General features: G+C 37.5%; 1 protein-coding gene across 11 annotated transcripts in view; it reads left to right on the forward strand.

Annotated features, from left to right (window-relative positions):
• Positions 1 to 12,336, forward strand: part of CADPS2 (calcium dependent secretion activator 2) — a 311,398-nt gene that overhangs the window by 95,039 nt on the left and 204,023 nt on the right. For 10 of the 11 annotated variants that reach the window (XR_010828792.1, XM_066990707.1, XM_066990701.1 and 7 more), the window contains exon 3: positions 9,417 to 9,749. The exons of the other annotated variant lie outside the window; for it this stretch is intronic. Coding sequence is in view for 9 of the 10 variants with exons in the window: in XM_066990707.1 (XP_066846808.1) it covers positions 9,417 to 9,749 (333 nt within the window). In the remaining variant the exon portion in view is untranslated. The remainder of the gene's footprint in view (positions 1 to 9,416; positions 9,750 to 12,336) is intronic. 11 annotated transcript variants of the gene reach the window in all.

Genomic DNA, 12,336 nt, shown 5'->3' on the forward strand with positions numbered 1-12,336 from the left:
CATAAACTCAGGAGTATGTACCTGCCAGCTCAGTGCAAAGCAGGAACAAGATTATGCAGTCATCTCCCACATACATCAATTAGCACATCAAGTCTGTTGTTCAGTGTTGTTTTCCTTTGTGGGAAGTGTCCTGGCAGCATAGACTTTCTGTGTAATCTTTTCTTAGTTGCTGTTTATTGCTTAATCGTTCCTAGATTTCTTTTTTTACAGACATACTTCACCCATAAAACTACAAGAAACCCTGATAATCACTTCTATATGATTCCTGCTCTGTAATACTTATATCAGCTGATCATACTAGAAATCAAGTCTTAGGTTCAATGAATTCTTCAAGAACTTTATGTACTGCTTCTCTTCTCAAAAAAGTGTATTTTCTCCATGAGTAAAAGTAATACTTTTCCCCTAACTTGTGTTTTTCTGTTAACTTCAAGAAGCACATTGGGCACTTGAGCAGAGAGCACATCAGAAAAACACATCAGAAACCTGAAAAGCATTCACAAACGTGTGTTCCCTGGACTTCTATCAAAGTCCTTTTTACCCTTGTTCAGTCTTTATCAAAGGCTTACTTCTGCTCATTTATATTTTTGAATTTTAATTTCTAATATGACATAGTTACTATTAATATAATTTTAGCTTTGTTTCAAGCAAGCTTAAAATAAAAAAATGCCCTCTAATATAAGAACGACTCCTTAAGTACAAAATGCTGTCCTCTGTGGTTGAACATCTATGTCTGGAGGATTGAGTTTTCCTGAAAAATCTCCTTGGAGAAAAATCTGTATCTGACAACCTTTTTTCTACTGTGAAAGAAACAACATCGCATGAAAAAGTTCAGTTTTAACAATAGTGTATTTTAAGAATACCCCAAACCTCAGTTGCAGTATATTGGGATGAAAAAAATAAGTTTGAGACTTAGATAACTAACTAGCTGGCCTATCAGTTGTATGAGGTGGTGTAGGGGACACAGTGTGTGGCACTTGCATTGAAGTACACTTATAATTTGTGTGTGGAATACCGTTTAAAAACTCATGAAACACTTGAAAGGTAGAATGCATGATGCTTTCAGAGGCTGAACATTCCTTACATGTGTTACAATGACGTGCTCATTAATTTTTTTCAAGAGAAAGAGAAGATTAAACTTCAAAGGTTTATATGGGTGCATTGATATTCAACAATTGTAGAATTTAAGTATTGCATGGTAAGTAGCAGTGTCAGATGGATAAAGCAAGCGGCAGCTGCTACTTCGGGCACAGTGGGTCCATCCTCACTACATCTGTATAACCCTCACCAAAATCTTTTGAGTCTTACTGCTCTGCACCGAGCAGAGGTGATTGGCATGGGAGGTGCATCCCAGCTGCCCAGGGAGGCTCCCACCAGCTAAAGGGCAATGGTGCCACCATCGCTGGTGGCAGTTGGGTGAAGCAACCCAACTCCCAGCAAACTTGGCCCTGTGACAAGCTCCAGCTCCACCTGGGAAAAGTGTCCTTACAGTGTGTTTCTTCTCGGCCAAGAGAGGGAGGTTACAAAATGAGTCTGTCTGCTGCACTGGACTGTTTCTGTCCACAGCAGTGTTTTTCTATAGCAGTGCTCCTGAGGGGCAGGAAGAATTGTCAGCAAGTTTGCTAATGGCACAAAGCTGTTTAGTGCAGTTGACATGCTGGAGGGAAGGGATGCCATCCAGAGGGACAGGCTTGAGAGGTGGGCCTGCGTGAACCTAATGAAAGTCAACAAGGCCAAGTACAAGGTCCTGCATCTGGGCCAGGGCAACCCCAAGTACAAATACAGGCTGGGTAGAGAATGGATTGAGAGCAGCCCCAAGAAGAAGGACCTGGGGGTGTTGGTTGACAAGAAGCTTAACACGAGCTGGCAATGTGCTCTTGCAGCCCAGAAAGCCAGCTGTATCCTGGGCTGCATCAAAAGAATTGTGGCCAGCAGGGCAAGGGAGGTGATTGTCCACCTCTAGTCTGCCGTTGGGAGACCCCACATGGAGTACTGTCTTCAGCTTTGGGGTCCCCCAGCACAAGAAGGATGTAGAAGTATTAGAATGAGTCCAGAGGAGGGCCACAAAGATGATCAAGGGGCTGGAGCACCTCTCCTGTGAAGACAGGCTGAGAGAGCTGGGGTTGTTCAGCCTGGAGGTTTCCCCAGAGCCTTCTCTTACAGCGGCCTTCCAGTACCTAAAGGGGGCCCACAGGAAAGCTGACTCTTTGTCAGGGACTGACTGTCGTGACAGGACAAGGAGTAATGGCTTTAAACTGAAGGAGGGTAGGTTTAGATTAGATACTAGGAAGAAATTCTTCACTCAGAGGTTGGTGAGGCACTGGAACAGGTTGCCCAGAGAAGCTGTGGATGCCCCATCTTCTGGAAGTGTTCAAGGCCAGGTTGGATGGACTTAGAGCAACCTGCTCTGGTGGGAGGTGTACCTGCCAGAGCATTTTGTTCCAGGCTCGGGAAGAGAACAGTGTGGAAACTGGCATGTAATGGAGTTGTTGCAAGAACTTCACCATTAAAGAACATGTCTGGGTTGGTGGTGTCTTCTCAGTGGCAACACTGCAATGCTTGCGGCTTCTTAACAAGTTTAGGAATCATAGAGAATTGAAGGTTTGGAATAGGCCTAATTAGGAGGGGATAGTGTACTTTCACAAGCAAACTAAGTTTGCACCAGCAAATGGAACAGTCAGCGTGATCACCTAGGACTGTCCAAGTAGAGGTAATGAAGCATTTATTATGGTTCTCATTGAAGCAGAAGATACTGTTACAGATATGATTGGCAATGTGGAAGACATTTCATGTTTAATTTGCAATGGCAGACGAATGATTGTAGCAACATAATCAGGAAGCTACCAGGACTCTTGGGTGAACCATTATTTAGAGTCCCTCATTGTGTAGAGTTGCTGGGGTGTTTTACCCACCTATTACTGTGCTGGAACATGCAGGATACCAAGAGACGCCAGAATTTAACAGAAGCAAAAAAAGCTATTAGCTAACTTGAACTGTGTGTTCAAAAAAAAAAAAAAAAAGTGATAAGGGCTGGTTCAGATGATATCTAGGGCGTCTGGAAGTCTACTGTCCCAGAGACATAGTGTGCATTTTGAGCTGTAGCTACCTTTTCCATGAGAGATGCACTGAGCTCTGGCTGTTAAGGTGTGAGACGTGTCTAGTGTATTAATGTGATCTCCTCAGAGATGCAGGAACAGCAGTGACTGTCAAAAACAAAGAAAAATTTACAGCTGCTTTTGTGGCTAATGAAGGTCTCAGTACTGCTTTCCTTAATGAAGAAGAGAAACTCAGTGCAGTTGTGCTAGTGGAAGGTGCACAGGGGCCAGCTGTGTATGAGTAAGGAACTTCCTTTTCAGTCTGATAAATCAATTTTGTGGTCTGTCTGTGCCTCCTCAGTATCCTCTTGAATTTGAAAATATCAAAGGAAGTTTTGTTTAAATAAAACCTCATGTTTTGTTGCTACACACAAGTTGTACTCAAAACATAAGAAGCAGTAAGTTATAGCTAAATTCAGTTTCTCTCCAAAATAGTAATGGACAACCAGGACTGACTTGAAAGCTTTTCTATGTGTGTGTCTGCCAGTGTGTGTATATACATGAATACTTACATACTTAGACACATGCATTTTTATATATGGACACATCTCTAAAATTAACATTTCAGTTTTCATGTGACTAGCAAGAAGGCACTTCGCACTTCTGTGTTGAAAAAAGGTGTTTCTTTAAAACTTACTATCTAAAATGAGGCATTTTTATTTCATAGCACAGAATATAGCACAAATGTATGTGGTGTTCTGCAACACCACATATTTGTATGATAAACAACATTTTTTGCAACTAAAAATATTGGGGCTTTGCTTTTTATGTTTTACTTTAGAAGAGAATGTTAGTATGAAAGTGAGATTTTGATTAAAAATTGTAATGTATATATCAATATATTTCCATTTTGATGTAAGATACATCCATTTGGAGTGCACTTTTTTGTTTGTTTGTTTGGTCCTTTGTTTAAAAAAAAAAGGAGGGGGGCGGGGGTTAAATCACATTTTTTTCTCTTTATCAAACTGTTTTACAGAGTTTCCTGCCTGAGAATAAAAGGGCTTGTAAAATAATTTGATTAGCGCCAACTTGGTGCTTTGCCAGTTGGTATTGTGCCTAGAGCTGAATCAGGCTCTACCAAGAGAGCTGATACATAAGCAAGTAGCTGAAAGGTCATGTTTTAGTGGTATGTGTAGCAGGATTGCAAAATGTTATTTTTTAATAATAACACCACTTATACAAACTGGTAGAAACATTATATATATTTATAACTGTTGTGTTGCGTTTTTTTCTTCTACGTGAGCTAAAAATGTGACCTTAATAGAAAACTGTCTCTTTGGGTCTTTTAAATGAAGTAAAATGTATAAAAGTTACTAACGTGTGGCCTAATAGACCTCACATTTAATCTTTTTACAAAGAAAAGGTGAAGGTTAGCTACAGTTGCGTTTATGCAAACTCTTTCGTGTATTGCTAATGTTTTTTCTAAGCTTTGTGGAAGGCAAAAAAATTATCATGTTTATGTTGCTTGCATATATAATTAGATAAATTTGGTAAGGTATTTGATAAGTAAAGATATTATTCAAGGGGTATGTGCTAGAAGAAAAAGCAGTCCTTTGTTTAATATTTCCAACATTTGAGTTTTGGGCACTCCTAAATTATGATTTTCATCACTAAACAGAAATATATTTTTATTGTAACTATCTAGTGCTACAGACTACTTTGAATTAAGCTTTTTACTATCATTTGCAACAGTTGAAATTTCATAAATATAATTATTGGATAAAAATGAATTTAAACCATACTTCAGTAGATACTTGCAAATGATTGTCACTGTAATTATAAAGAAAGATGAATTTGAGGCAAATTTTTTTTTGATTTTTAATTCCTTACTTGATCATCTTTGAATGGCTATGATATGATATCTATCAAAGACTGTAGTTATGGCTCCATCCAGGAATAATTAGAAGGACTATGAATAATGTGAACTGAAAAATTTTCTCATGATAGATGTATTAGGCCCATCAAAACATGGCTTTTAGCAGTAATTTTTTTCTGGAATGTAGTGTGTGTTTTAGTAGAGCCTTTCTTTTCGGTGTTTGGTAGCTTATTAGCAGTAGGTAACATGGGGAGTTGGTGTTGACTTAGATTCAGGGACACAACAATGACACTAAAAGTTCAAATGGTGACTGGCAAAGAGCATCACCCTAGAATTTCTTCGAGGAAGTCAAGAAAATACTGATAGAAACAGGAAGTAATTCATTAGAAACTTCGTCTTTTGTCAAGTTATTTCTAAATAACATGAGGGTTTCTGAAGATCATGCCTGATCTATTAAGTACAGTTCCCTGTAGAATTAGTTTTCTTTGTCCCTACAATAACTTTGTCTGATATTTTGTATTTTACATTAAAACATCTAATAATATTTTCTTTCCAGAGACTTGAGATAACATTTTAGCACCGGAGGTTTTGAATGATTATTTAATTTGAACTAAGTCTCGTGATCAGACAGTCCAAGTACAGGAATAAAAGGAAGAACAGCTGACAACTCAGTGAATGTACTTAATTACTGTTTTGCTTTAAAGATATGTATCAACACAAATATTTTCCCTGCTGGGGATGGTTATGCAAATAATCCACGTTGAAGAGAAACTAGAGGACTGCGTTAAGACCACTGTAAAAGCTTACATATTTCGCTGCAAAAATGAATGCTGTCAAGAGAGTACCGCCAGTGTTGTAAAGCATGCATGTATCCTGATTTATAATCCCAGTCTGGGTTCTGGAGCCACAGGTACTCAGCCAGGTGGGCTTTCTGGAACAATAGTGGAAACAATAACCTAATTGGCATGAACCTAGTGACCGAACATTCTTCGTATAGTAGCAACTCCTACAATCTTCTATTGAGAAGTAAAAAATAGCAGGTGTAAAATGACTCAGAAAAACTTTAAAACTGAGGAATCAAATCTCAGGAAATACAACTGAAGCAAAGGATTTTGAATTTAGCGTGAAGTGTACCATATGTATTTCAGGAACAGGAATAGCAAGATATTTAACAGCTTTTTAATGCATCTTATTGTATTGAATCTGAAGCACATACTGTACACTCCTAACTGAATTTTCATTCTCTTATGGTTTTCTGTTGCAAACAAGGGCTTAAAAACAGAATCTTTCTATTAAAGTGTTACTATTATTTCTTAAGTATCGCAAATACAAGTAGTTTGTTTTCAACATTGTTACATTTTTTCACTTCAGGAAAAATTGTGGTAAATTGCCACTCAAAATGAAGAAGGATGATAAGAGCTTTAGGTCAAATGGATTCCTATTCAGACCCATCCAGATACTTATATTAGTCTGTTAATTCACACCTTGGGTTTATATTTTGAATAATTGTCTTTAATCATACCATAGATTTTGCTAAAAAATATACTGGAATAATTTATGAATATTTAATTCAAATACAATTCATGATGAAACACTTCAGAAAAGAATATTTTAAGGTCAGATATATCCATTTAGCATGCTCGCTTGTATCTTATATATATTTAAAAACTGTTACAAGCATTTTCTGTTTGACTGGCAGCATCAATATTGATGACTCTTGAAAAGATGGATTATGAACATTGTTTTAAATAGTGTTAATTTGCAGTGATCAAGTTGCTTCAAATTCTTGAAAGACAGCGTTTGGTTTTAATTGAGTTTGAATTTTTTTTAATCCTTTCTTTTTTGTTGTTTTTCTCTTTTTCTCTTTTTCTCTCTTTTTCTTTTTTTTTTTTTTTTTGATGAGGGATATGGAATAGATACAGATTGTATTTTGTATTTGCACATACCTGTATAAAAATCTGTTTCGCTCAACATCAATATGCCATTATTCTCTCAATGTTGCAGACAACAAATGTTAAAATGGTACTCTCATTTCACATGTAAGTGCTGAAAAATGGAACAGATTTTTACTGGCATCTCCTAGAAAACCAAGTTCAAAATCAGAAATAAGTTTTGAATTATTCTGGTTTGAAAGTCAAGTTCTAGTGGCTTTTCAGCCCCTGCATTCTGAATTAATTGTTTTGAATGATATGACTGAAAGAAAGTAATGAGAAGTAAATAATACTCTGATGATTTTACAGTGTGTATTTTGCATGTATAAATATATATTTATTAGAGTGATCCAGTTATGTATGTTATTTATAAGATAATGCAATCTTGGATAAGCATGAGGTTTTTTTTTGCAGGGGAAGAGCACATAAGTATTCTCATTTTCATTCTTTCTTCTGCATCTGCTTTTTCTCATTAGGTATGCAAAATAACATGATGGTGTATTTAATGCTGTTTATGACAAAAAGAAATAGCTGAAGTTAGTCTGCAGTCATCTTTTTTTTTTAATATTTTTGTTCCATTTTCTTTGCAGTGAAGCTATTGGAGGGATGAATTAATTGTAATTGCAGACTGCTGGAACAAGGAAAGGCTTAATATCCTTGTACCTGTTTGTGTTGATAAATTTTATTGCCAAGTGGAATTTCTGACTATTGTTTGTTTTGAAAAGAGATTCAATATTTGTGTGGCATTTTAAGGAAATTAACTTCATTATTAATTGACAGTAACCATGTCAACTCTCTTTTAGTGATAAAAGTTTCACCTTATATGGTTGTGTTTCCAAATAAAGAAATTCATCATGGCACAGACAGAGCACAAAACGTGAATAGAAGATATTGGTGATGTTTTAAGCTTTTGGGCCAAGTTCTTTAAGGCTTAATCTGCACCCTTCAGTACAACATCAATAAGGATATCTATTAAAAGATTTTTTTTAAGGTAGCTGCATTTTAAAGATTCTGCAGGAAAAACATGGATCAACAAGCACTGGGATTTTTAGGATATGGTTTTCTTGTCCTGTTTCCATCCTCGTACTCCTCTCTGCACAGCTTTTTAGCTGCTCTCCCACTCCTCTGTTTTGTCTTTTCCAGATGAATCTCAGTAATGTTTAGGGTGGTTGTTAGGTGCACTGTCTTCCATAGCGTGATGGTATTTGGTGACAGAGCTCTGCTGTGCTGTAATCTCCATTCATTGCATTTTAATAGCTCTTGGTCACAAAAATCATCACCTGAAAGTTCAGTTTTCTCTTCTTCTACTTCATGGCATCTGACTGAAGAGAGAAAATGGTCAGAAAGGTGATGGAAAGGGAATCTGTTTTGACCACATAGCATCAAATCTTTTCTTTGTGTTTCAGCTGTGCTTGGGGTGTAGGTTTGGCACCCAAGCCACCCCCCTGCAACCCAGCCTTGCAGGCTGGAGGACTCCAATCCACCTCCCTCTGCCGTGGGAAGCTGGCTGGTTCCCTCCTGGGTGGTTCTCCCCTGGGGACCTGTTCAACACCAATATGCAGTTTATGACTTCTGCAAGGCACGTGTTTGTTGTTTAAAATGCTGGACATGCCACAGCCGTCATCTTTTTGTTGGCTGTATTTAGTAGAAGAACAGTGTAGTGTCATGAGACTTATTACTAGAAATCAATTGTCCATGCAGTGGCTGGAAAGATCAAGCTTGCCAAGGTCAATATTAGAAGAGATGAATGCAACTGCCCTTGAACATCGAAAAGCTCTTGCAGAATGATGTGATTTGTTGCTGTAATTTGCCTTGTCATATTTTATAGTACGTGTACTTGGGAGGTTTTTTGGTGTTGGTTTTTGTTTTGTTTTGTTTACACAGAGAATTCTGTGCTCTGTCTCCAATATTGTATCCACAGTAGTAAAACCATTTTTTGCATTTTGAGTGTTTCTTCTCTCTATTGTTAATATTGATTGCAATAATTCTCTAGTGCTTCTTCTTTTTTCTTTCTTTCTTTTTTTTTTTTTTCCTCCTTTTCTGGACTTCTGTCTCCTCTTCCTTGATTTTCCTAGCTATCTTAAAGATATTTTTTTTCACTCATTATACTGCCAAGTTTTAAGACAATGTAGCTTCTTCATGAGTTACTTGCAAGTATCTTCAGACTCCTGTGATTTTAATGGAGGAAAGATTAATGAAATCTTGTAGGTAAGTTTTAAATTAGCTGCGGTTAATTTAGACTTCATTCTAGCTTAGCTATTGTAGAAGTACTTTAACAGCTACTTAAGTATTTGTTCAATGCAGAAACTTACTTTATGAACATGTAATTATTCATTACTTATTCACATGAACATGTATTATTTATTACTTATGAACATGTATTTATTCATAATTTCTTTATGAAAATTGGAGCAACTTTGACCTGTGGAACTCCTCCCAACAAAGCCATTTCACATAGGAAGAAAATATTAGCCTTCAATAACACCCCTTTATTAAGACATTGTTTTTTCTCTGTGTCCATGCCTAACTTCATTTTTTATTTTTCTCTTTTTTTTTTTTTCTCTCTTTTTGCAAAAGGTATTTCTCAAGAGTGACCGGGTTGCAAGAATGGTTCACAGTGGAGGATGTTCTGCAAATGACTTTAGAGATGTTTTTAAGAAAAACATAGAAAAGAGGGTCCGAAGTTTGCCAGAAATTGATGGATTGAGCAAAGAGACAGTGTTAAGTTCTTGGCTAGCCAAATATGATGCCATATACAGGGGAGAAGAGGACTTTTGCAAACAGCCGAATAGAATGGCTTTAAGTGCTGTATCGGAGCTGATTCTGAGCAAGGAACAGCTTTATGAAATGTTTCAACAGATTCTAGGGATCAAAAAATTGGAACACCAGTTGATTTATAATGCCTGCCAAGTAAGTATTGGTGCCACTTTGTTCTGTTGTGTTCGAAATCGCTCCCCCCAACCCCTTCCAACAGGTCGAGTGCTTCCTCACCTTGCGCAGAAGGCTTCAGTTTTAAGTGCACCTCCATACTTCAAGGAAGTGAAGCCCCTCAGGACGGAATCTATGCATCATTTGGCCACTGGAAAGTATTTGGAAAAAGGGTATGCTAGAGTATATGGTACTTATGCTACAGAGATCTTCTGAGCCCTTTTACAGTGTCACAGCTCCAGTGAGCTGTGTGATTCTGCAGAATGCTCTATAGTCTATATACCTGCATACCTATGTATAAACTACATATGCATGTTTGTGTATGTATATACATCTTTATATACATTTGTGTATACATTTGTATGTATGTGTATACATCTTTAAAAGAAATTTGCTGCCATAGGTAGATAGATGATAGATACTGAATTCAGAATGCTCTTGGCCATGCAGTGTCTAGAACTTCAGTTTGTTGGAACTGTTCTTAATTCACATACAGGTGTATCATGAAGCTAACGTCTGCAACATGCAGGCTGGTCAAGAAGCACTGACATCTTCAGGAATAATCCTGCTTATTTGCGTGTGGTTTTGCCTAATAGAACGTGCAGGCATAGGATAACTCAGTTTGGAAAAGACCTCAAGAGGTCATTCAGCCCAATGTTGTGCTCGAATCAGGGTCCTCTGTGCAGACAGATCAGGTTACTCATGGCTTTATCCAGCTAGGTCTTAAAATCCCTAAAATAGACTGCACAACCTCTCTGGGCAACCTGTTCCAATATTAAAAGCACAAAAAAAATAACATTTTTTTCCCTCCAAAAGCATATAATCTGTTACTTATAGTAGAAACTGTAGGACTTTGTCCCTCTGGTGTCTGATGATTGTTAAATCTTGCTTTATATGTCACTGTGAATGGTCAAAATCTGCTGTTGTTCTGTATTGTGCTAGAGGAACACAAACAAACATGACTGTAGAGCTTTGAACAATTAAACAAAAAAATTGTTCCTTTAGTCTAGAAGTGGTTCTGGTGATATATGGTCCACTAGGTTCTTGTGTCTGTGTGCTTGAAGGCTTCTTGGTTTTGGTTTAATTGTAGGAATGTTGATGCAACAAAAGTGGTCGGCAAATATCAGCAGGGCTCTCCTGTTCAGCAGTTTTCTATCTGTTCTTGGTCCATAACCTATGAAGAGTGTGAAAAATTACAGCAACTCATTGTTGTCTTCTGTCGTGGCAGAATTTTGAACATGTGGTGATTTTCTTTTATATGTTGTGAATCACAATTTGAAGACATAATCCTGTGGTAGGTAGTAAGGGAGAGAGGCTGTTTGACTGACCTTATGTGTGCAAAGATGACTTAATGGAGTGAAGAGAAGACTCTTCTCTTCCTTTTCTTGGTGTTGAGCTGTGAAGGTTGTAAAAACTCCTGTGCAGGTCTCCAAAGTACACATCGTTTACCCTGGATACATATGAGTTGTGGAGGATGGGAAGAAAAGGAGACATCTCTCTTGGAGCAGATGTAGGAGTATCTACATCATTCCAACTGGGAAGAATTCTGGAATTCTTCGTGCATGTAGCCTTCCTGCTTTGGGTTCTAACGTTCTGAAAGTTTTTGTTTTCCAAGGCAAGCATGAGATTACTTTGCTAAAGCAAAAATTGTTATTACATACTCCGACTGTGCAAAGTTGCTACCAAACAAATTTTATATCCTGTTCTTGTGATTCGGTCAAGCACATAGTACACCAAAGGCAGGAGGAGAAGTCTGCTGCAAAGAAAAAGACAACAGTTGTGGCCTTCCCAGGAAGCGTATTGCAGCCAGCAGACAGTTTCTTATAATGTAATGCCTCTTCTCCTTTGGCAAAATCCTTTATTCCTCATTATAGTTCTAATAAACATTTTAGTTTAGGCTGTATTTTAATCCTTTCTATTGACAGTGTATTTATAAAAGATGAGATGATGTTAGACTCCTATTCCAGTCAGCAGTGCAGTTTTCATTCTCCCCTAGAAGTATCTATCTGTCTTTGTATTAAAATGCTCACTTTTGTTTCCCTTTGCCACCGCTCTTTAAAATACTGGAGACTTTCAGATAATGATAATCAATAGTGTCTGGGAGCAGTGAGATAAGTGAAAGTCCAAACAGATGTTAAAATTGTATTTTTGATAGGGGTTTTGATGAGTTGGCTTCTAGCCTGTGCTTCTAGCAGAGAATCAGATCTTTATATGAAATTCTGAATATTTGCAGCTCTGAGAAACAGCTGCCCTTAACAGCAGATCTGTACAGTTATAATTTGTGCAGAAAACTTTTTCTTATTCTCTCTTCCCCCCACCCCCCCTTTTTTTATTTTTTTTATTCCTTCCAGCCCTTTGGAAATACCAACTGAAAAATGCCTTACAACATCAATGATAAGAGTAAATTATCCTGCAGCTGCAGGGCTGGTAAGCAGACAAAGATGCTATTTGTAACAGTAGTGGTATTGTCTGCCAACCTCCTCCTCGTGACTTCTGCCCTTAGAAACTTTTTATTGGTTGCCAGCAGCATTTGCTCTCCAGCCTGTTCTAAATGGAGTGTTAACTCTTA

This window comes from Anser cygnoides, chromosome 1 (genome assembly GCF_040182565.1).
Source record: "Anser cygnoides isolate HZ-2024a breed goose chromosome 1, Taihu_goose_T2T_genome, whole genome shotgun sequence".
In the NCBI taxonomy this organism is placed as follows: Eukaryota; Metazoa; Chordata; class Aves; order Anseriformes; family Anatidae; genus Anser; species Anser cygnoides.